The sequence below is a fragment of the Dreissena polymorpha genome, chromosome 11 (assembly GCF_020536995.1).
Source record: "Dreissena polymorpha isolate Duluth1 chromosome 11, UMN_Dpol_1.0, whole genome shotgun sequence".
Classification (NCBI taxonomy): domain Eukaryota; kingdom Metazoa; phylum Mollusca; class Bivalvia; order Myida; family Dreissenidae; genus Dreissena; species Dreissena polymorpha.
In genome coordinates this window covers 29,946,951-29,973,571 of record NC_068365.1, presented here as the reverse complement: position 1 = coordinate 29,973,571, position 26,621 = coordinate 29,946,951, and the positions used below count along the sequence as shown (strand labels likewise).

General features: G+C 35.1%; 1 protein-coding gene across 1 annotated transcript in view; it reads right to left on the bottom strand.

The window, feature by feature from the left end:
• Positions 1-3,062: 3,062 nt before the first annotated feature.
• Positions 3,063-26,621, bottom strand: part of LOC127851378 (chromatin modification-related protein MEAF6-like) — a 39,217-nt gene continuing 15,658 nt past the window's right edge. Inside the window, exons 3-6 of the mRNA XM_052385120.1 lie at positions 26,378-26,465; positions 25,336-25,378; positions 24,269-24,440; positions 3,063-3,371 (exon numbers count right to left, since the gene is read on the bottom strand). Of these exons, the coding sequence (XP_052241080.1) occupies positions 3,350-3,371; positions 24,269-24,440; positions 25,336-25,378; positions 26,378-26,465 (325 nt within the window). The 3' untranslated portion in view covers positions 3,063-3,349. The remainder of the gene's footprint in view (positions 3,372-24,268; positions 24,441-25,335; positions 25,379-26,377; positions 26,466-26,621) is intronic.

Sequence of the window (26,621 nt, the reverse complement as noted above, 5' to 3'; positions counted from 1 at the left end):
AAATTGCTCAGAAAAAAGTGACCTTAAAAGAGTTGAAAGCTTTGTAGGAAGATAAGATATTAATGGAGTATATTTCCATTGAGGAAACAATAATGAAGTCATGCAATATAAGTTACCTTTATACATGTATATGGCAACAAGACAGTACTGTAGTAAAGGTTACATGATCTAAGGAAATATGTCAAACATCATTCAGAATTAAAACAATATACAGAATACTTGGTTAGTTTTTAACAACATAAGTTATTTTGAAAAGCTGGGAAACAGTACTAATCGAGTGGGCAACAATCACGCAGATTAATGGAAGAAATGTTTAATAAACTCATGGTATTATATATATGACATATGTACTTTGTTTTACCTTATTTTCAAAATGAAGCCAAATAATTCCATAAAAACATAAAATGGTGCCTTATGATATGACATCATTATACAGGTAGAACAATACAAGTGTATCACACAAGCTTCGACAGGGCTATAGATAACTGTTGGGGTATATGGGTTAATCATCCCCTGTTTTTTGACAACATTAGGGTTTTTGTAAATTCAATAGTTTTAGCAAAATGTTAACCCCCTACTTTTGAGCTTAATTGGGTTTTTCACCCCCGGTATTTTTAACTCAATTGGGTAATTAAGGGAATGACATATTTAATAACAATCTTCTAAGGTTACTATGTTATTTATACAATGGATGCAAAAAAGGTACCTGTACATAACAACAAACAATTACTGAATTTCTGATCAAAGTTAATTCATAGTTCATGAAAATCGCTGCACAATTGATGAAGTTATGGCTTTTTCAAAGCGATGTACCCGTTTTCGGGTCATTTTGAGTTGAATACCTTGAAAATAAAAGTAGAAATCGGACGGGTCTACGAATAATTACAATAATACCCCAAGATTGATAACTGCTGGAAAGACTGCCTTCTTTTCTTCATAGGACAGCATATAAAACTATCCAGTACATTTTTGTACGAAAATAACCCATCTAAAAAATACGCCCGGTGTTTGAAGAGTTGTGTTCATGATGCAAGTTTTTTTACGGGAATAAGTTATAAAATTTGCATTTGCGCTTTATTTTGAATTTCATAACGTTTTGGTTTTTTCATTGCATAATATGCAAATACGCTTGCTATCTATAGCCCTGCTTATATATTGTCAATGAAGAAAGAAACAAGAGGGCCTGAAAGGCCCAAAAGTCGCTCACCCGAGATTCAAAGGAACTGACCTGTTCTGTGCAGCCCAAAGATGTCATTAGAACAAAATGTTCTTACCAACTTTCATGACTAGTGAACACCCTGGCAGCCACGTTTTTCAACAGGTCAGAACCATTTTCATACACATCCAAGATATCATTTAAACAAATACACTGACAAAGTTTCATGAAGATTCATAAGTCCATATAAGAAAATGCCCGCCCACTGGTGGTCATGTTTTTCAAGCAACTGGAACCATTTTCGAACTTGTCCAAAATATCATTGGAACAAATCTTCTGACAAAGTTTCATGATGATCACACAATAAATATGGCTTCTAGATTGTTAACAAGATTTACCTATAGCTATATAAGGAAATTTGCCATGCCCCCTTGGCGGCCATGTTTTTTCCACCAACCGGAACCATTTTCAAACTCCTTTAAGATATCATTGGGACAAATCATCTGACCAAGTTTCATGATGATCGGACATAAATGTGGCCTTTAGAGTGTTAACAAGGTTTTACTAAAGCATGTATATAGCCATATTAGGAAAAATGCCCTGCCCCCTGGTGGCCATGTTTTTTTTAAGCAACTGAAACCATTTTCGAACTCATCCAAGATATCATTAGGACAAATCTTATGACCAATTTTCATGAAGATCAGACAACAAATGTGGCCTCAAGAGTGTTAACAGATTTTACTATAGCCATATATAGCTATATAAGGAAAAATGCCCACCCCTTGGCAGCCATGTTTTTCAAGCAAATGTTACCATTTTCGAACTCATCCAAGATATCATTGAGACCAATCTTCTGACCAAATTCCATAAAGATTGGACAATAAATGTGGCCTCTAGAGTGTTAACAAGGTTTTACTATAGCCATATAAGGAAAACTGCCCCACCCCCTTGGGGCCATGTTTTTTCATCGATCTGGACCATTTTCAAACTCGTCCAAGATATCAATAAAACCAATGTTTTGACCAAGTTTCATGATGATTGGGCAAAAATTGTGACTTCTAGTGTGTTCACAAGGTTTCTTTATAGCCATATAAGGAATACTGCCTCGTCCCCTGGCGGCCATGTTTTTCAACGGACCGGAACCATTTTTGTCCTCAACCAACATATCATTCTTTTTTTGACCTCGTGACCTAGTTTTGACCCAGCATGACCCAGTTTCAAACTCAGTTGAGGTATCAATGGGACAAATGCTCTGACCAAATTTCATGAAGATCAGACAATAAATGTGGCCTCTCGAGTGTTCACAAGGCAAAATGTTCACGACGGACGACAGACAAAAGGTGATCACAAAAGCATACCATGAGCACGTTGTGCTCAGGTGAGCTAAAAATACTAAATTTAAATTCAGAACCATATAATACTAAATTTAAATACAGAACCTTAAATAATTCAATACAATGTTGCCTTAATGTGAAACATAATATAAGTGTTTGTGAAACACAATGCCCCCAACTGCGCTTTGAAGCCATATATTTGACCTTTGACCTTGAAGGATGAGATGACCTTGACCTTTCACCACTCAAAATGTGCAGCTCCATGAGATACACGTGCATGCCAAATATCAAGTTGCTATCTTCAATATTGCAAAAGTTATGGCCAATGTTTAAGTATGACGCAAACCAACAAACAGGGCATAAACAATATGTACCCAAGTATATGACCAAGGTTAAATTTTTGGAACAGACAGACACACACTTACAATGACAGACAGACAGACAGGCCAAAAACAATATACCCCTGACCATCAATCCAGGGGCATAAAATAGTATTTAAGAAAGTAATTACCATTTTTTTAATGAAAGGTTTTAATAAACAACAAGACTATAAAGAAATAAGAAAGCAGACACAAGCAGAGCATAGTTTTTATTCAAACCCCTAAACATGTTAACATTTGAGGATGATTTTTTGTGTTGAAATTGGCTCCAACCAGGAACACCCCATTTTTTTGGTTCCAGTATTTCATTATTTACGAAGCGCCTTTCATAAACTTTCTACCATTTGGCATTCCAACATTTCAGAGAAAACAAAGCAACTCAACTCTCAGGTAAAGAGCAAAGAAAGACGGGATTGGTGGAGTTGGCCACATGTCGACATAATCTTTTCACAAAACCGATCCAGTTGAATTCCACAATATCAGTCGTTTTCAGTCCCAACCCTGTAAAACAAATGAAATTATTTGGGTTATTAAAAACAAACAAAAATTCTCATCATGTTTACATGAAAAAACAATTACATTTTTTAAATCTTGTTTTCACTTAACACAAGTTTGTTTGAACAAGGGCTGTTTGTAAAACATGCATGCCCCCCATATGGGCTGTCAGTTGTAGTGGCAGCCAGTGTGTGAATACGTTTTTGTCACTGTGACCTTGACCTTTGACCTAGTGACCTGAAAATCAATAGGGGTCATCTGCCATTCATCATCAATGTACCTATGAAGTTTCATGATCCAAGGCGTAAGCATTCTTGAGTTATCATCCGGAAACCATTTTACTGTTTCGAGTCACCGTGACCGTGACCTTTTACCTAGTGACCTGAAAATCAATTGGGGTCATCTGCAATTCATGATCAATGTTCCTATGAAGTTTCATGATCCTAGGCATAAGCATTCTTAAGTTATCATCCAGAAACCATTTTACTGTTTCGAGTCACTGTGACCTTGACCTATGACCTAGTGACCTGAAAATCAATAGGGGTAATCTGCGAGTCATGATCCATGTACCTATAAAGTTTCATGATCCTAGGCCTAAGCATTCTTGAATTATCATTCGGAAACCATTTAACTGTTTCAAGTCACTGTGACCTTGGCCTTTGACCTAGTGACCTGAAAATCAATAGGGGTCATCTGCCAGTCATGATCAATGTACCTATGAAGTTTCATGATCCTAGGCCTAAGCGTTCTTGAGTTATCATCCGGAAACCATCTGGTGGACAGACTGACGGAAGGACCGACCAACGGACTGACCGACCGACTGACATGTGCAAAACAATATACTCCCTCTTCTTCGAAGGGGGGCATACAAATTTCTATGAGAAAAAAGTAAAATAGACTGTTTACACGGATTTAAAAATAAAAGATCAATACTTTGAAATATTGATAAATACAAATGTAAAAAAACACGCTGGCATTCAAATAACTGTAAATAGACATTAATTTTAAATTTCAAAGCACATGGATAATTTAAATGCCTGTATTCTTTGGCAACACTAGCTACTTTCAACTTGTACACAAAGATGTCATTAATGTGGTTGCTAAAACAAATACAGTCTGAAGGCTTAACATTTATGTTCAAAATCACTTTTGTTATTATGCTTTTAAAAGAATGTAAATGTGAAACCTGTACTCACATACTTCTGTTAATCATAGACAATATAAGAAGTACTGACAAGAGCTTTTATATATAAGGAACTGTTTCTGGAATTTTCTAATGGATATAAGGTGTGTTCAATTTTGAAGGCTTCCAAATGACATTTACAGTATATTTCTTAAATGGAAGTTGTTTATGTCATTGTTATTTTAAGATAATGCATTCATTCAAAATACTTATGTCCTGCACTGAATTGTCTCACAAAATTTCATTAATACAAATACAATACTAAGAAATATTATTTTCATCAAGTTTGTTATGTTCGCCATATAATGATATAAACAACAAGAGATTGCCAAGCAATATGGTCCCCTACCGGTGAAACTCCACCATTGTCAGTAAAAAAAAAATTCATATTTTTTGCCATAGCAACCAGAATTTTTGACGTAGGAACAAAATAAAATGATGTGCATAATCTCCATATGACCATCTATCCATGTTTCAAGTTTCATGAAAAAATATGAAGTACTTTTAAAGTTATCGCAGGATCCAGAAAAGTGTGATGGACTGACTGACAGACGGAGTGCAAACCATAAGTTCCCTCCGGTTTCGACGGTAGGGGACAATAATGCATATTTATCAACAGACATGAGAATATGGTAATAGGCAGATTGGCAGAAGGCATAGTAATATTGATCCTGTAATCTACAAGTAGTTGGGCTGTATTTCACACAAACATTGCATTGAACCTGTAATCAACAACCAATCAGGCTGTCTTACATACAAACATTGCATTGAACCAGTCATTTACTACCAAACAAGTGTCTTACACACAAACAATGTATTGAACCTGTAATCAACAAGAGGGCCATGATGGCGCTGAATCGCTCACCTGACTAACCAAATTCATTCCCAACCCAGATTTCATCAAGATAAACATTCTGACCAAATTTCATAAAGATTGGATGAAAACTGTGACCACTATTGTATACACAAGGTTTTTCTAATATTTGACCTATTGACCTAGTTTTTGACCCCAGGTGACCCAAATACAATCCAAACCCAGATTTCATCAAGATAAACATTCTGACCAAATTTTATAAAGATTAGATGAAAACGGTGACCTCTATTGCCTACACAAGGTTTTTCTATTACTTGACCTAGTGACCTAGTTTTTGACCCCAGATGACCCAAATACAATCCCAACCCAGATTTCTTCAAGACAAACATTCTGACCAAATTTTATGAAGATTGGATGAAAACTGTGACCTCTATTGTCTACACAAGGTTTTTCTATTATTATACCTAGTGACCTAGTTTTTGACTCAAGATTACCCAAATACAATCCCAACCCAGATTTCATCAAGATAACCATTCTGACCAAATTTCATAAAGATTGGATGAAAACTGCGACCTCTATTGTCTATACAAGGTTTTTCTATCATTTGACCTAGTTTTTGACCTAGTGACCTAGTTTTTGACCCAAGATGATCCAAATACAATCCAAACCCAGATTCCATCAAGATAAACATTCTGACCAAATTTCATAAAGATTGGATGAAAACTGCAACCTCTATTGTCTACACAAGGTTTTTCTATTATCTGACCTAGTTTTTGACCTAGTGACCTAGTTTTTTTACCTCAGATGACCCAAATACAATCCCAACCCAGATTTCATCAAAATAAACATTCTGACCAAATTTGATAAAGATTGGATGAAAACTGCGACCTCTATAGTCTACACAAGGTTTTTCAATTATTTGACCTAGTTTTTAACCCCAGATGACCCAATAACAATCCCAACCCAGATTTCATCAAGATAAACATTCTGACCAAATTTCATAAAGATTGGATGAAAACTGTGACCTCTACTGTCTACACAAACAAATTGTTGACGGAAGCACGCACACACGCACGCACATACGGACGCCGGACATCACACGGTCAAATAAGCTCACCATGTCACTTCGTGACAGGTGAGCTAAAAACAATTCAGACTGTCTTACATTAAAATTTGCATTGTGTTGTTTTTCCTGTATAAAAAAATCAGGTCCATAATTTGGACCCATTTCCAATGGAAACACAGAAAAAAAAAATTCCCAAATAGGACCTAAAATTTCCAATTTAAGGTTTCCAAAATATTTATTTCAACCTATTTTTCATCTCAAACTTGGTAAAAATAATACTGACACACTTTAAATCTCAATTTGAAGCATTTCTTAGCAAAACAGCAACAACACTAATTTTCCAATTTTAGTCAAAACACAGCGATTTTTTCCAATTCAAAGGGACCCGGCCCCATTCCCATAATGGTGAAAAAACAAGATGTGTTTGTGAAACACAATGCCCCCCTCATATATTTGACATTGACCTTGAAGGATTTTGACCATGACATTTCACCACTCAAAATGTGCAGCTCAATGAGATACACATGCATGCAAAATATCAAGTTAAATATTGCAAAAGTTATGGCCAAGGTTAAAATTTGACGCAAACCAACAAATAAACAGACAGGGCAAAAACAATATGTCCCCCAGTATAGACTGGGGGACATAAAAAACACTGATCCTGTAATCTACACGTAGTTAGGCTGTCTGACATACAAACATTGCAATGATCCTGTAATCTACAAGTAGTTGGGCTGTCTTAAACACAAACATAGCAATAAACATGTATTCAATAGTCAATGAGGCTGTCTTTCATACAAACATTGCATTCAAGCTGTAATCAACAACTAGTTAGACGGTCTTACACACAAACATTGCATTGATCCTGTAATCTACAAGCAGTTGGAATGTCTAACATACAAAGATTGAATTGATCATGTAATCAACAACCAGTTACACGGTCTTACACACAAACATTGCATTTATCCTGTAATTTACAATCAGTTTGGCTGTCTTACACACAAACATTGCATTGATCCTAAAACCAACAACCAGTCAGGCTGTCTAACATACAAACATTGCATTGAACCTGTAATCTACAAGCAGTTGGGCTGTCTTACAAACAAACATTGCATTGATCCTGTAATCTACAAGCAGTTGGGCTGTCTTACACACAAACATTGCATTGAACCTGTAATCTACAAGCAGTTGGGCTGTCTTACAAACAAACACTGCATTGATCCTGTAATCTACAAGCAGTTGGGCTGTCTTGCACACAAACATTGCATTAATCCTGTAATCTACAAGCAGTTGGGCTGTCTTGCACACAAACATTGAATTAATCCTGTAATCTACAAGCAGTTGGGCTGTCTTACACACAAACATTGCATTGATCCTGTAATCTACAAGCAGTTGGGCTGTCTTACACACAAACATTGCATTTATCCTGTAATCTACAAGCAGTTGCGCTGTCTAACATACAAACATTGCATTGATCCTGTAATCTACATGCAGTTGGGCTGTCTTACACACAAACATTGCATTTATCCTGTAATCTACAAGCAGTTGCGCTGTCTAACATACAAACATTGCATTGATCCTGTAATCTACATGCAGTTGGGCTGTCTTACACCCAAACATTGCATTGATCTTGTAATCTACAGCAGTTGGGCTGTCTTACACACAAACATTGCATTGATCCTGTAATCTACATGCAGTTGGGCTGTCTTGCACACAAACATTGCATTGATCCTGTAATCTACATGCAGTTGGGCTGTCTTACACCCAAACATTGCATTGAACCTGTAATCTACAAGCAGTTGGGCTGTCTTACACACAAACATTGCATTGATCCTGTAATCTACAAGCAGTTGGGCTGTCTTGCAAACAAACATTGCATTATTCCTGTAATCTACAGTCAAGCTGTCTTACATACAAACATGTACATATATATTGCTCCTGTGTTGGAGTCCACACAGGCTTATACAGACAACACTTTCCACTTTTATTGAATTTTAGTTAAAAGAAAATCTCTTCTTAATGCAATTATCCATTTAAGGCCGAAAGTATTGTCCCTGATTCGCTTGTGTGGACCGCACAGGCTGATTTGGGAAGCACTTTAAGGACATGTATTTGGTTTTAAAGTATTGATATGACAATGAGTGAGGTTGTCAAATGAATACATGTATATTTGGTTGCTGTTATTGTTTGGAGATCATATGGGAAATTCTGTCACTGCTAATTCCTATGACACAAGAGATGTGTTTGTCAGAAACACAATGCCCCCTATTGCGCCGCTTTTAAATAAAATCTCAATATATTATTTGGCAGGTTAGAAATTATCTCCCTTTTAAAGCTTATTACTTCCCTTGGATTGTATTTTCTTACTTTTGACCTTGACAGGATGACCTTGACCTTTCACCACTCAAAATGTGCAGTTCCATAAGATACACATGCATGCCAAATATCAAGTTGCTATCTTTAATATTGCAAAAGTTATGGCCAATGTTAAAGTTTTCGGACGGACGGACAGACAGACAGTTCAATGCTATATGCCACATTTATTGCTCAATCTTGAATTCTTTTAACTGCGCAACGCTTAGTCTAAACCCAAGAAAACAAACCCTAAAGAAACAAGTATGCAACATATAAAAGCAATATGTCAAAGGATATAGGAAATATTTGGAGTAGTACGCAAACTTTAACATAGATTTATCAATTATATGCATATTCTAAGTATAAAAGGGGCAATAATTATGACAAAATGCTTGATAGAGTTGTCTGCTCTTGTTTATAGGTTGGGGTGATGTTGGTAAACGAGTATTCAAAATATGAAAGCAATATGTCAAGGGACAATGAAAATAAATGGGATAGTACAAAAACGTTAACATTTGCACGCTAACAGAAACGTCATTGAACGGAACGCCGACGTGAGTAGGATCGCTCCACTATATATATTTCATAATATTATATAATACTTGAGCTAAAAAGACCATTGAAATCCAAAACTCACAAAGCCAAAGGCATCATTTGCAACCGATTATGCAAATTAATAACAAACAAGGCTATTGTCAAGCAATATTGACCCTACTGGCTTCACCATTGTCAGAAATTCCACCATTTTCAGAATTTTTTGTTTTTTGGGCTGCCATAGCAACCACAATTTTTGACGTAGGAACAAAATGAAATGACCTGCATAATGTCCATATTGCCATCTATCCATGTTGCAAGTTTCATGAAAAAATATTAAGAACTTTTTAAGTTATCGCAGGATCCAGAAAACCAACATTTTCAGCAGCATATCTAGTCTATTTGTTGCCATAGCAACCAGAATTTTTGACGTAAGAACAAAATGAAATGGCGTGCATAATGTCCATATTGCCATCTATCCATTTTTCAAGTTTCATGAAAAAATATTAAGAACTTTGAAAGTTATCGCAGGATCCAGAAAAGTGTGACACCGGTAGGGGACAATAAAAACAAAGTGTGACGGAAAGACGGACGGACAGTCCGAGCAGTATATGCCCTCCTTCGGGGGGCATAAAAAAGAGCTGTCACCATAGGATGCCACCTATAAACGCTTTGATAGAAGTTATGAGCATTTATCTAAACCTAAACGCAGATTTCGAAACCTAAACGCGGACCCTAAGTTCAAGGTAAAGGTCACAGGGGTAAAAATTTTTGTGCGTATGGAAAGGCCTCGTCCATATACACATGCATGCCAAATATGAAGGTTATATCTCAAGGGACATAGAAGTTATGAGCATTTTTTCTAAACTTACATCGCAGATTTCGAAACCTAAACGCGGACCATAAGTTCAAGGTCAAGGTCACAGGGGTGAAATTTTTTGTGTCTATGGAAAGGCCTCGTCCATATACACATGCATAACAAATATGAAGGCTATATCTCAAGGGACATAGAAGTTATGAGCATTTTTCGAAACTTATACGTAGATTTAGAAACCTAAACGCGGACCCTAAGTTCAAGGTCAATGTCACAGGGGTGAACATTTTTGTGCGTATGGAAAGGCCTTGTCCGTATACACAGGCATACCAAATATGAAGGTTATATCTCAAGGGACATAGAAGTAATGAGCATTTTTCGAAACCTAAACGCAAAGTGTGACGGAAAGACAGACGTACGGACAGATGGACAGACAGACAGACAGACGGACAGACAGTCTGATCACTATATGCCCCCTTTTCTTTGAAAGGGGACATAAAAAACAAGCAAATTCGTTGAATTGATATCCTCCGCCAATATGCTTCTGGACACAAAAGTGTTATATTTGACACTCAAAAAGCATTTTTTCAAGATACAATGGGCCATAACTCCTTTATTATCCAATGGTGTACAATGCCATCTGGCGTGCATCATCCTCTTATCCATATATATACTCAAACCAAGTTTCAATGAAATCCGCCAAAGCACTTCCAAGATATGTCTCCAAACACAAAAAAGCATTTTTCCAAGATACAAACGGTCATAACTCTGTTATTAACAGATGGTGTACAATGCCATTAGGCGTGCATCATCCTCTTATCTATATATATATATATATATCTATATATATATATATATATATATATATATATATATATATATATATATATATATATATATATATATATATATACTCATACCAAGTTTCATTGAAATCCGCCAAAGCACTTCCAAGATATGGCTCCGGACACAAAAGAGCCGGATGGATGGACGGAAGGACGGACGGACAACGACAAAACAGTATCCCTCCGCCTATGGCGGGGGATAATAAATTGCATTAGAATGGAAAGATAAACCAATTAAATTGAAATCAAATTCTCATTTATTCTAAGTAACAGGATATAACTATGGTAGATCAACAAACCAATACAAATTGCAACATTAAAACTCATTCTATGAAAATTACCCCATTTTATACTGAAGAATTCTTTCAACAGTTTCAATATGGATTCTTCTTGACATTCTAGTTCATTAATTTTTCAACAAGATGCCCCCACTTAATGTCAATGGACACACAGAAATAAGTGTTGTGAGGAAATAAGTGGTATTTGTTTGGCTGCAGGCCTCAGCTAATTTGAAATTATAAGGATGGAGTAATAGGAAGCTACTCAGACAAGAAAACCATCAACTAAACGCACTGGTGAAATGCAATCCAGTTAACAATAATAAATATTCTGGAAAGCTGTCAAAAATTTTAATACTAATGACACTGCCTTTTGCCAGCAGTAATTCCTTGCTTATGGTAATAAATATAGGTTTTAGGGCAATTTCAAATAATTTATTACGCACCATTTCTAAAAAATGTTTTGGGGGGGATGTAGCTGCTTATTACAGGAATACTTGACCAATTAATTGTGCCAACAAAATAGTGAGTAAAGGTTGATGCAGATCACATGTACAACTTTTGTCTTTGATAGTTCAAAGTGACTTTGTCTACCAATAAAAAGCTCTAATTTTAACAAACCAGCATACACCACTGTTTTCAATGTGGGTCAACCGGGCTTTAGTATAAACAAAAATATTGTTACAAGTTAAATTTATGTCTTAGAACCATTTATTGAGGTCAGTTTCACTATACTTATGAGAAGATTCAACCAGAATAATTAAAATAGCTTGCAACTTTCTCTCTTCCAATTTTCAGATCTAGTCTGTAAAATAAAACAATAGAACAACATTCAAGAACACCCTTACCTCATTAAGGAAAGAACTCCAGAATTAATTTCAAATTATAAAGTGACATATTAGGGCTTCTTTTTTTCAATGGCTGTGGCCGAATTTAGGCTACATCCGTTATGATTATTGGCCAGTCTAGTTTTTATAATTGTAATCTGTACATATTGGCTGCTTTCAGGGAAAACGGGGCTGATTGCATGTCAAATAAGATTAGCCTGTGCACACTGATTAGCCTGTGCAATGCGCACAAGCTAATCAGGGACGACAACAGCGAACAACTACAGTGCCTTCAGCGCTTTGATTTGGGTTTGTTATTGGAATTATCATTATAACAAGAGGGCCTGAAAGGCCCAAGGTGCTCACCAGACATAACAAGATATTATTGGGACAAATCTTCTGACCAAGTTTCATGAAGATCGGAAAATAAATGTGGACTCTAGAGTGTTAACAAGGTTTTACTATAGCGATATAAGGCAAAATGCCTCGCCCCCTGGCAGCCATGTTTTTCAACCAACCGGCATCATTTTTGAACTGGTCCAAGATATTGTCAGGATGAATCTTCTGACCATGTTCCATGAAGATAGGACATTAAATGTGGCCTCTAGAGTGTTAACACGATTTAACTACAACCATATAAGGAAAAATGCCCCGCCCCTTGGAAGCCATGTTTTTCAAGCAAACGTAATTATTTTCAAATTCATCCAAGATTTCATTGAGACCAATCTTCTGAACAAATTTAATGAAGATCAAACAATAAATGTGGCCTCTAGAGTGTTAACAAGGTTTTACTATAGCCATATACAATGTACATGTATAGCCACATAAGGAAAAATGCCCCGCCCCTGGTGGCCATGTTTTTAAAGCAACCAAAATCATTTTTGAACTCATCCAAGATTTCATTGGGACAAATCTTCTGAGCAAGTTTCATGAAGATTGGAAAATAAATGTGACCTCTACAGGGGTTTTTCAGCACTGTCTGTGCCTCCGGAAAACGGAGGCACTCCCAACGCAAACGGACCCAATCCCAAACCGAAATTATAAAAAAAAAATCCCAATTTCCAAAAAAAAAAAAAAAAACATTTTTTTTTTTTTTTTAAGAATGAAGTGTCTTATAACTTGTGTGACTAACCAGTGTTTGTTTTGGTCAAAAATATTTGCTATAAGGTTTTGACTGTTCAGTTCTTATCACAGAGTGTAACTGTAACTGAAAAACAAAACTGCAGTACTTGAATTAACGTTGAACATGCCCAAAATTGCATCTGTTTACATAAAGAAGACAAAATAACAAATAAAACAAATTTATTTGTTAAACCACTGAATTATTTAAGCATGATTTATTCACAATTTTTTCCCAAATGAGCCGTTTCATCAATGCAAAAATTCCCAAAATGACCAATTTTGTCGATAAAAAATTCCCAGTTTGTCGAGACTCCTTTTCCCAAAATAGGCAGAAAAACCGCTGCTCTAGAGTGTTAACAAGGTTTTACTATAGCCATATAAGGAAAAATGCCCCGCCCCCTGGCGGCCATGTTTTTCAACCAACCGGAATCATGTTCGAACTCGTCCAACATATTATTGGGATGAATCTTCTGACCAAGTTTCATGAAGATCAGACAATAAATGTGGCCTCTAGAGTATTAACAGGATTTTACTATAGCCATATATACATGTAGCCATATAAGGAAAAATGCCCCGCCCCTTGGCAGCCATATTTTTTAGTAAACGTTACCATTTTCGAACTCATCCAAGATATCATTGAGACCAATCTTCTGACCAAATTTCATGAAGATTGGACAATAAATGTGGCCTGTAGAGAGTTAATAAGGCAAATGTTGACGCCGCACATCAGACAAAAGGCGATCACAAAAGCTCACCATGAGCACGTTGTGCTCAGGTGAGCTAAAAATAAACTACAATTGTGAAGCAAAAGAGTTGAGCACAAAAAAAAATTATTTTACTATTTAAACTATTATTTAATTTTCCAATGTCCATGAACATTAAAAACATGGCTTCTTTCAAACAGTATGATTTTAAATTTAAAAAAATTTGCAATAGAGAATGAAAGTAATTTCAAAGTTTGGATATCCATTTTTTTAGCAAACCAGAACCCATTTTGAGTTCTACCAATTTATTATGAGAACAAATATTCTGACAAAGTTTTGGGAGATTGGACTAAAAATGTGCCTTCTAGAGTGATAAAAAGGTTTTAATCTATCAATAATGAAGCACATCAAGAAAAAAACGCAGTATCTAATTAGGGATTTTTGACTTTAACACACTGCGTATCATCAAACCCGATTCATTTTAACAAGAATACGGCTACTATTCCATCTGTCTGTATCCACATCCGCATATCCGCATCCGTAAAAAAATAGAACCAGTTGAAATGCACTGCGCTTATTCCATTCATCCGCATCCGCATATCCGCACACGCAATAGGCGTCCGCAAATGAACGCTTAAGTGAGCATTCTAATGCAGATGCGGACAAGAAACGGACGGCATTTAGCACTATGAGGGAGGTGTCATCTCAATAATCAATTGAAAAACTAATCAAATTCATGAAAAACTACCTGAAATTATTCAACCAACGCAGTTCTGCATATCGGGACTCTGATTTCACTTCAAATGTTTGGAAAAGCATACCCACTGGAAGATGTTTCAGATATTTACCATTTGTATTCCTTTACAGACAGAATGATGATCTGTACCTTATATCTACTTAAATTCACACCTGTCCTTCATAATAATCATCTCAATTATAATTTTCAGTTTTATCCATATAATAAAAGAAAGATACGTTCGACATATGCGGATAAATGGAATATAGCGTCCGTTTTATACGGATACGGATGCGGATGCAGATAGATGGAATATTAGACTAAGAGACATACATTGTCATTACAACAAACACAGATCTTGTTTCGAAGGAAGATATTATCAATCATGAAGTAAGGTGTTTCTTATATTGTCATACTCTTTCGCCATTTGAAATAACTGTTAACCATGTTGACAACATTAGTAAATGTGTGGAAATAAAAGTGTTACAAAATCAATATATCTGTTACTTAACAAAAATATTATCACATTTCAATCACCTGAAGGCAGTATATATAGAGAATATTAGGTTAGCATTGAATACAGAGAAGTTTATGTTGCGAGGCTAGGAACGCCGGGAGCGCGAGCCTTGGAGAGCGCTTTCGGTGTTCGAGCCGAGCAACATAAATTTCTCTGTATTCAACGCTAATCCTAGTATTCTATTTATCCCATTTGATTTTATTTCAACGTGACATTTAACATAAATAGATCTAATAACCTTAACAATAATTTTAATTCAGTCTTAAAAGCGCTTAAAATCTAACGAATGTAACCATGCGTAGTGATATAAATGTATTTGTTCTGGTACGCAAAATAGTCCTTAAAAAATTCACACACAAACTGTAAAACAAGTAAAAATATCACCATATGCCTCGATTCAATTTTACGCAGTATGCAAATTGTAACACATTACGACCGCAAAAAGAAGATTTTACTTTACTATAATTCATTTTATTTTCGAAAGAAAATTATCAAAATCCAATATGGCGGCTATTGCTCCTGACAAAATGATGTCGATGTCCACATTATGATACATGTACACCATCGACGACCTTGATAATTTCGACAAGTAAACAGACAATTGCAGCGACTGACACTTTATGTGACTTAATATACAGGGCAATATGTTTTCCGACTTCTGACGACGAATTTAAGGATGCGCAGAACGTGTTTTTTATAAAATGTTATGGGTATGCCGTGTGTAATCCGATGCATCAATGGCGCCCATGTTAAAATCATTACCTCGAGAACAGGGAAGACAAAAGTTCAAACAAAAACCAAAACTTGTTCGAACTAGTTTCTTACCTTTAATTATCCTTTAAAATCCATCTTATAATCCATTTAACTCAATAATTGACGATTTTGCATCTAGGGTCTTTAATAATTATTTTAGCATAGTTAAATAAAGACCCATATGCCATCCAATCACTATTTTCAAATGAATTCGTTAAACTTTCTTATTCGTCACACGCTACGTCATGTACTCTATGAACATTACTGCTGTTAAAATGAACCGGAGCAGTTTATCAAATAATAGCCGTTGGTAAACTCGGATGCATTTGCAGATTTCTGCATACAAACATAATTATGTTTAAACTTGCACAATGTTATTTGTCTATGATAAATGCCCTTATTGTGTACAAGAAAATAATTTAATATATAAATACACAAAGAATGGAAAACATTCCATTAAACAACAGCTAAAATACCCGTGTACAAAATGGGAAGTTCCGAATTCCAGTGTGGTGCTATTTTTACCAGCTTATACTTTACACAGCTCTTTGCTTAACGTGAATTAAATCGGATAGCAAATATTGCAGATTATTTATGAATTGTGCGATATTTGTATGGCTTGTTGTACATTCTTAAATGTCAAAAGTATATGCATGGATTTTAAACAATGCACATTACACGAAATAAGGAAAATGTGATTAATTGACAATTCAAATACCGTATGTCGATATACAGTACATGTACATGTGAAATAAGTCGCGTTTATAATACATTTTTCATTTTTGGGGGGGGGGGGGGAAATGATGCAATAAGTGTCATTTTATGACGCCATCAATCAGCTGATTCATTATACGGATGGCAAAAAATTATGTCATATGACTAGATTTAAAGGTTGAAGGTCGTATAATTTTGAATCTAAAGTTTTCTCGACTTTATTAATTATGAAAAATCATTCAGTGGTAAAGTAAAAAGTAGTCCGTGCACGTGACAGGGCACGTGACAGGTAATCCCACAGTGTTGAATACAGGCTAGTATATTCCATAAGGTGTTATACTGTCAATGTCGCGTTAAAAATGGGATAAATATGTATGCTACTGCATGGTGACATTTATGTTTATTAAAACTCTTGGACTGTGTCAATTTAATCAATATAAGGGAAACGAGATAGCCCCAGGAAGTGACAAGTTTTGAATCTAGGGGCATGATTTGAACATACTTGGAAGAGGACCACAGGGCCCTCTCTTGCCGCCAGGGGAAGCCACCCACAGCCCTCATGAGGGGGAATTTCGCGTCGTTTTGGGCGTAAACAGGAATTTTAGAAGATCTTTTCACCAACCATTCAACACCTAAAATTGCTATATTTTAATGTGATTTACATAAATATAAATTTAATCAAAGGTTAGTAGCACCATACCAGCTGGCAACATAGGTATAAAAGTTTTAAAAAAAAAAAAATTTGGAGGGGGAATTTTTAGCTGAAAAAGTTTACTTTTTTCATGGGATAAGCCGCCAATATTCGGCGGTAACAACGGCAAAACAAGGGCCCTGGACCACCAAATGATGTTACATGCCTAATATTACAACTTTTCCTTGTTGTGTTAAATCATTTTGCTATTTTAGTATACATAAGTATATATAAATCATGTGACGCCATTGTTTACCCCAAGTGCATGACTTAAACAAACTTAGTTGAGAACAAATGGACAATATAACAAACCATGGCAAATATAACAAACCATGGCAAATATAAAAGCCCTGGCTCTTATGGCTTCAGAAGAGGATTTCTGAATGTTTAAAAAATCTATTTTTAGCTATGATGTCTGATCTAAATATGCAACAGACCAGAATGTTTGAAAACAAACTTTGAAAGAGGGCCAACCAAGAATCATGCCAGTAAAGTTTCATTTAAATGTGTAAAGGGGTTTAAGAGAATTCATACCAAGACAACTTCATGCACACACTGACTATGGACAACACAATATGCTAAAAGTTCCCCATTAGCACTTTATGCTAAGGTGAGCTAAAAGCAGTATATTAAAGTGTCCCTTTAAAATGTACATATTTATGTTTCATATAAGTCTTTCATATAATTTATATGTTCATTCATCAGTTTTCAAAGTTTCAATACATGTACATGAGATTGTTCTAATATGTTTATTAGTAAAATTCAAAGTCACTCACAAAACGTATAAGAAATCAAAATGATTGTTTCATTTCTGGACTCTTGGTTGGAAAATGTATGCTAACGAAGAAATTTTAATGTAAATATAATTCTTATAATGTGATATCCTAATGAAATCAGACAGTCAGACTTCTAATGTAAAGCACTCAGGAATGATTTATAACCATGTAAGTCCCTAGGATAAATAAAAAGCAGATATTTTCCATTATCTTTGTCCTTGAATTTGATGATAATCAATAATGTTTGCTATCTTTAACCTTTGCATGCGTGTAAATCAGTCTTCTAGTACAACATAACAGGAAATGTTACTTCAGCTTAACCCTTTCAGTGCCGGAACCGAATTTTAAATGCCTTTGCAAACAGTTTGGATCCAGATGAGACGCCACAAAACATGGCCTCTCGTCAGGATCCAAACTGTTTGCTATTCTGATAGTATTTTTTGAAAAAAATCGAAGAAAATGCTAATTTTAGAACTTCAGCAGATGACAATTTAGCAGACTACAAATTTCCCAGCATGCAAAGGGTTAAGGGTCACACTATAATTTCTGAGTTATACGGGGGTTTTCAGAGGTTTACACATGCACTGGACAAAATGTAATCACACCCTTAAGAACTTTATTTTTGCAAATATTTCAAGGTATTAAAATACATTTGCAGAAATCTTAAGTGCATAAAATACAGTTTTTCTTGCAGTTTGTGCTTAAAGTGTCTTAAGGTATAAGAATAAATCTTTGGAATACATCTGAAATCTGTGACAAAATTTCATGTTGCGTCAAGTAGAACCGTCTAGTACAAATCGATTTTGAACAAGAAAAAAATTATTCTTATATATTTCACATTGCCTTAAGCAGCATAAAAATCTGTTGTGCACTCGTTGAAATTCTTGAGAAAACAATGTTCAAAAACGTTATTTGAAATAAAGCACCACTTATAGTTGAGTTTACATCCATTAAAGTAAAAAGGGGGGACCCCACAAAGTCACATGATGCTGCACCCTGGTTCTAATGAAGGCATTTAACTACAACCGTAACATCTGCATTTTCACTTTAATCACCCTGATCATTAAGATGAGGTTTGTGAATAGTTCTTTAGTATACTTAACACATTTTCTGGACAAATTTATTTCTAAGAATACTAAAAGTGAGAAATCACTTAAGACTCGAGCTTTTTTCTCACGTCTGTCAATTTCTACTCAGAAACAACTACAGCAATGTCTACCTGTCTAACATATTTTGTCAAAGTGGTATATATGCTTGTATTGTATAGCCTCTGTGTGTTTACAGATAACGTACTTTATTATGCTTAAAAAAATAAAATAAGAATACTTAATTCAGGAACGAAATGAAATAATAACAGATAAATGAAGTTAAATTAATGATTCACAACACATGCTACTATACACTAATACAACATAAAGAAAATATGAACACCTGACACACCAAAGAAAAAGTCAACATGTTTTTTATATAAAGGGTACTCCTGTAATCAGATTTAAGCAAAAAGCGGCTTTAAGTACCAATATAATTGAATGATGGATAGCTCTAGATTGCAACACTATGGAATACTGTAAAACAAATAATATTCGTCAGACACTAATTATCGTGGATTTTCGGAGGGTCTGCTCAACAACGAAATCAAATTTCCCACAAATATTTAAGTTGGAAGTCTTAAGAACTAAGTTCAAACAATAATGTGAGATTTTATGACTACATAAATGTCATGTAAATAAAAATAAAAGGAAGTTGAAACAAGATGTGTTTGTGAAACACAATGTCCCCCTATATATGACCTTGACCTTGTGAAGGATGACCTTGACCTTGTGAAGGATGACCTTGACCTTTCACCACTCAAAATGTGCAGCTCCATGAGATACACATGCATGCCAAATATCAAGTTGCTATCTTCAATATTGCAAAAGTATTCATAAAATAAGCGATTTGGGCCACATATATTTGACCTCTGACCTTGAAGGATGACCTTACCTTGACCTTTCAACACTCAAAATGTGCAGCTCCATAAGATACACATGCATGCCAAATATCAAGTTGCTATCTTCAATATTGCAAAAGTATTCATAAAATAAGCGATTTGGGCCACATATATCTGACCTCTGACCTTGAAGGATGACCTTGACCTTGACCTTTCACCACTCAAAATGTGCAGCTCCATAAGATACACATGCATGCCAAATATCAAGTTGCTATCTTCAATATTGCAAAAGTATTCATAAAATGAGCGATTTTGGCCACATATATTTGCCCTCTGACCTTGAAGGATGACCTTGACCTTTCACCACTCAAAATGTGCAGCTTCATAAGATACACATGCATGCCAAATATGAAGTTGCTATCTTCAATATAGCAAAAGTTATTGCAAAATGTTAAAGTTGGCGCAAACAGACCAACAGACCAACAGACAGACAGACAGGGCAAAAACAATATGTCCCCCACTACTATAGTGGGGGACATAAAAAGGCCATTTATAGCCATTTGAGATTTAACAACAGTTTATTTTGAAAAACCAGATTTTAAAAATACTGATTCAATATTAACATGTCGATTTAACCAAGTTATTTAAGATAAAACAAGATGTGTTTGTGAAACACTATGTCCCCCCCCCCATATGTTTGACCTTTGACCGTAAAGGATGACCTTGACCTTTCACCACTCAAAATTTGCAGCTCCTTAAGGTGCACATGCATGCCAAATATCAAGTTGCTATCTTCAATATTGCAAAAGTTATGGTCAATGTTAAAGTTTGACGCAAACAAACCAACCTACAGACAAGGCAAAAACAATATGTCCCCCAGTATTAGGGCTGCAAAAGGTACCCGAAATATCCGATGATATCGGATCCAACTTCAGATTCGCGGGTACGGATCCACCCCTTGATAATTCGGTTCCGAATATTTATTTTCATAGTTGTATGTTACCTAGCGCTGTTTTTTTTGTGATACAGACTGGTTCTGTTTAAAAGATAAATGATACGTATAATTGTCGATATTTATTAAAGTGTGACAGTCAAATAGCAGATCATACAAGATCCTTCGGCTTTTATTGTATAAGAGTGTCATTGGACATTACGTAATGAGCGCTGAAAGCAGAACTAATTCAAAATTCAAGGATTTACACATAATAAATGCAATTCCTAATAAGTAAGTTTTCAATCCTTATTGTCTTTCTGAGTTGTATTAAAAACAACGGTAGTGGATCCAGTGTGGCTGGAATGTTATTCAGGTAAATTTTGCATAATTTCGCGACCTGTCAAATTGTGTTCCTGCATAATGTATTGTCTTGAAAGCATATTTTGCCATATACTAAGTTTAAATGCTATCTTGTGATGCAAGGAACCTCAGTGCCCAGTGAGAGAATCTTCTCCACAGCAGGAGACCTCGTCAGTGCTCATAAGACTTGCCTGGACCCGGACAATGTTGATATGTTAATTTTTGTGAAAACAAACATCAAACTGTATGAACAGTGAAAAGTGTATGTTAACGAGCAAACTATTAAGTGAATAAGTGTTAAGGTTTCGTTTTATTTTGACATAGCTTCAATGTTAAAACGAGATATGTTATATTTTTTGTTAATAAATGTGTAATGTTTTTTAGTCAAATTATACTTCTAAAACATTGATTTCTTTAATAAAGACAGAAAATTATATTTTTCTCTTATATAGGGATCCGGATCCGAAAAAATCTGAAGAAACCATATTTGGATTCAGATTCGGACAAATTTTTTGGATTCGTTGCAGCCCTACCCAGTCTAGACTGACGGACATAAAAATAAAACTGTAATCCAGAGTTCCCAACAGCATTTAAACAGGGGCTGGCATACAATGTTAAAGACATAAACTAGTAATAGAAAGGACAGACTGTCTACAAGAGTTTTACAACACAGACATCACCATTTGGATCAACTGATGCTAAATATACGCATATTGGAGGTATTACAGCATTTAGTGAGTGCTTTACCATGTACTTGGGAGAATATGTGGCCAACACATTCAAAACTAACTTACAAGCAAGTATTATAATCACAAATGCATGTACTTTTATGCAATACTAGATGAGGACCAATAGCTAAGGAAAAAACAACATACTGTTCATACAAATTTTTACAACATGAAACTACAACATGTAAATAAGAGATAATATCCACTGTAGTTAAAAAAAGCAGTAAAAGATAGTGCTTTATCCCCAACCAGGATTTGTCACCTTGAAATGGTGACCGTGATTTGAAGCAAATTCAACTGTCTCATGCCTTCTTCATGGTTAACAAGTACCTTGTAGCATTTGAAAGTGTTATGGCCAGATTGACTCACTGAGTGAAAGACACAAATTCCTATTATGCCCCTATTTCAAAATTTACAGCATAACCATAATGGCAATATTGAATAATCAGTTAGAAACAAGTTTAATCTATAATAAAGTTTTTTCGTTATTGGTTCCCTTCGGCTATTGGTCCATGACCAGTACTAAATAATTTCATTATATTATATACAATTCCCTATATAAGCTATTAGCTACAAAGATCCTTAAGAAGTGCCTACAAAGTTTAACCTCTGGTTTATGATACTTTGCAATTTGACGTTTTTCCTGCTTTAGCTGCAAAGCAAATGAAACGAACAACTAAGTTATAATTTCATCACCATGTTGTTGCCAAGTTTGTATAAATGTGTAGCAAATATTTTGCTTTTCACAAAAATAAGGTTCAATAAATGAAATCAAACAAGAGATGTGTTTGTCAAAAACACAACGCCCCCTACTGCACCGCTTTGATACATGTTTTTTACTTTTGACCTTGAAGGATGACCTTGACCTTTCACCACTCAAAATGTGCAGCTCAATGAGATACATGTGCATGCCAAATATCAAGTTGCTATGTGAAGGGACATAGAAGTTATGAGCATTTTTCAAAACCAAATCGCAAAACCTAAATGCAAAGTGTGACGGAAAGACACACGGACAGACAGACGGACGGATGGTCTGATCACTATATGCCCTCCTTCGGGGGCATAAAAACATGCTTATTTTCCATTAATATCCCAAACAAAATTCTTACTGGTATCAACCAGTATTGCAAAGATTACAGTCATCAGCTATTTAGGATAACCAGTCACACATAGGGATGGCAAAATTATTTGAATATTCTATTGAATAACAGAATTGATATTCACATATTCACATTTTTTTTCCAAACAAAATTGCCATCATAAGTAATGACCTGTGAGCTGCTTACTAATAGTCACCCGAAATCATTCAGGATTAACATGTTTCATGTGACGTTCTTCATGTCAAACTGATAACGCGGCCTGTATCAGCTTTGATTGCCCAATGCAATATACACACTCTAACAAAGGCCCCAAACTGTTGTTTGTCAATGGGGTGCCAATTAATTATTTTGTGATCACAGTTTGAACAGACATTAAAATATGTGAATTACTCAAATTTAACAAATGATATAAATTCAAAAAGTAAATGTTTGGTACAAAACTTCAGAATAACTATTTGTGATAAGGGATCATAATTTAATCTGAAAATGCCACCAACCCCTTAAGGCTATGGTTACTTCAAAATTTTAAATAAAAATAAAATTCTATGACGTGATGTTTTTCATTCTATTTGTGCTCGATTACAGTATCGGTCATAGTATTAGCCGACAGTGATACAATTATTCGATAGTAACGTTAATAAACAGCCTCGTATTCAGCAAACGGATATAACTTACAAAACAATGGAAGTTAACACAGAACAAGTTTCACTCTTTTCTGATATATTGCGCCTAAATAGGCATTTTCAAAGTTTTATGTCTACAATTAAGCTACATTTCCTTTTTTATTTCTAAACACAACAATTGTATATTCAATTGTATTTCTGTGTTAATTTACATTTAATATCCTTACTGGATACGAAGCTGAGTAACAGAAGTTAAATCAAGCCAGCTGTTTAATGTGAATATTCGATTGAATGGATTTGCGATATTCAAATACCGATATAAGTATTCGATGCCATTCCTAATAAAAAGACTTCAATAAGAATATAAATCCCGTATCACTTGCTTCTTTTCATAAGATTTATTTCGAATCTTAGCATCCAGTCAATATGTCTAGTAGCCAAAAGCTCTTTTGCCTTCATTTGGCTTACAAGACTCTGAACAGTATCCCATAATCCTCACCTGCTTCTTTTCGCGTTTTTACTCTTTTTACTGGGCGCTGATTTGATCATCTTTCCAGACGATGTATTCATGGAGGATTCACGGTCGCTGCCATTGGACATGTGACCGTTTGTGTGCAGCGTATTTGCAGAGTTCTGGTTGTTCTGTGAGTCTGGACTATCTGGCTCATCCACTGAAAGCAGGACAGGGCAGATCTGAGAGAACACTCAGTATGGGGCATGTTTTGGAAAATAAACAAATGGAGGAAATACCCAATCCTTTTTCCCAAGCCATTAAGTGTTCACCAAACCTTCAATTTGAATGTAGATTCAGTTATAAGAGGGCCATGATTGCCCACTTGCACTCAACATGCATTCAAGGAACACCAATTGTTGAAGACTTGACCTAGTTTTATAGGCTTTTACTCCACTTTACCCATATTCAAACTTGGCCTAGAAATTGTCAAGATAAAACATTCTGAACATTTAAATCTTTTTGAAAACATTTCAATAAATAACCCCAAACACCCTATTTAAGCAGATGTGCTTATACCATGTTTGCAAAGAAATCAATTCACTGGGTGCTAATTTATTAATGTATTGCATTTGTTGGCTATTGATAGGCATGTATAGGTTAACATGCAGGATTATTTAATTTTAATATAATCTCATTTTCAATAAATAATATACCTCTTGGAAGTTGGAATATATGCTGAATTGATGATTGAATGAAAAAACTCAAGTGAAAACAGCACACTAAGTCACTAACAACAAGCAAATTTAAACATCCAACAATTTTTCATTTAAAAGGTCACCCTTCCATTGAAAGCCCCCTCCCCTGCCATTTTTTTCTAAATATTTACCAGTTAATATAAATACTACATATGGTGCATGCTTTTCTCCTTTATATACATCTATTCCTATTTCTAACCCATTTTCATGTTGCCTATAGTAATTGTATGTTTAGCTACAAAAACAATATTTTGAATATTCAATATTAGTAATAACCATGTTTTCAGAGACGCAAGGTACAATTCATAGCCTAAACTGAATATTCAAAGCAAAGACTGGCATCAGGCAACCACTTACTTTTATCTGAAAGTTGATCGGCCTGGGGTAAACCACTGACTGCCTGCAAGACAAAACAGAACACAATGCACTTTGAGACATTAGAAGTCAAAGAGTTTCCAGCACAATTAATTTTCTGGAATGCAATCATTTGTGATCCAGTTTTACAACTAAATCGGATAATATTGCTAGTATTGCTTTTATTTGTCTTCAAAACACTGTAAAACATTATGTTCTTTTTTTCATCTTAGCTGATAACTGGAGAATCTGTATCCATAACCCTTTGGCACGCTGGGAAATTTAACGTCTGCTAAAATGTCGTCTGCTGAATTTCTACAATTAGCATTTCTTCGGAAAAAATACAAAAAATACAAACAGAATAGCAAACAGTTTGGATCCTGATGAGACGCCACGTGCTGTGGCGTTGCATCTAGATCCAAACTGTTTGCAAAGGCCTTCAAAATTCGGTTCCGGTGCTGAAAGGGATAAAATATGCAACAATGTTTATATGTTTTCTGAAGACAGGCCATTATAATTGCAAATTATTATTTTGTTTACTTCATTGTTTATCACAACAAAATCTTTGTTATTAGATATGTTAAACCTGTCTTATCCTCACTATAAACTGACACATACAGAAATATTAAGTTTGCATAATTGTATACGTAATTAATAGAATTATTCATATGGTAAGATTTATTATTGTGAGGTAAACCATAATTATTTCTTTGTTAGAAATATAAATAATATAATTATTAATATGGAAATTACTGAAAAAAGAAATATGTTAGCAACTACGTCAAATAAATTATCATTATCTAGAATTATAATCAATAACATCTTCACGGGCTTAATTCCTGTACGTACAGTGTCATCTAAGATTAGCTTGTGCGGTCTGTACAAGCTAATTAGGGACAACACTACACTTTTTGGAAATTTTCGTTTATACTCATTCTTTTCTAAAAGAAAATCCAGTCTAAGCCGAAAATTAACGCATTGGGACCAGTTTTCAAAATGAGCAGCTCATTTATATGATGTGAGCTTTGTTTCCGCCTATACTTACTGCTGCCGATGTCACTGACGACTTTGAAAATAATCTGTCTGCATCTTTGAACTTTCTGTTTCTTTTGTCTGATTTACTATTTGTGTTTCTGAAAAAGACACAAAAGGGTACAAAGTCTATTGAAAGGATTTCATAATCATTGATAAGAGTGCTTACAACCCAGTGTTTTTTTCACTATTTTGGGAATGGGGCCAGGTCCCTTTGAATTGGGAAAATTTGCGGTGTTTTGACTAACATTGGGAAA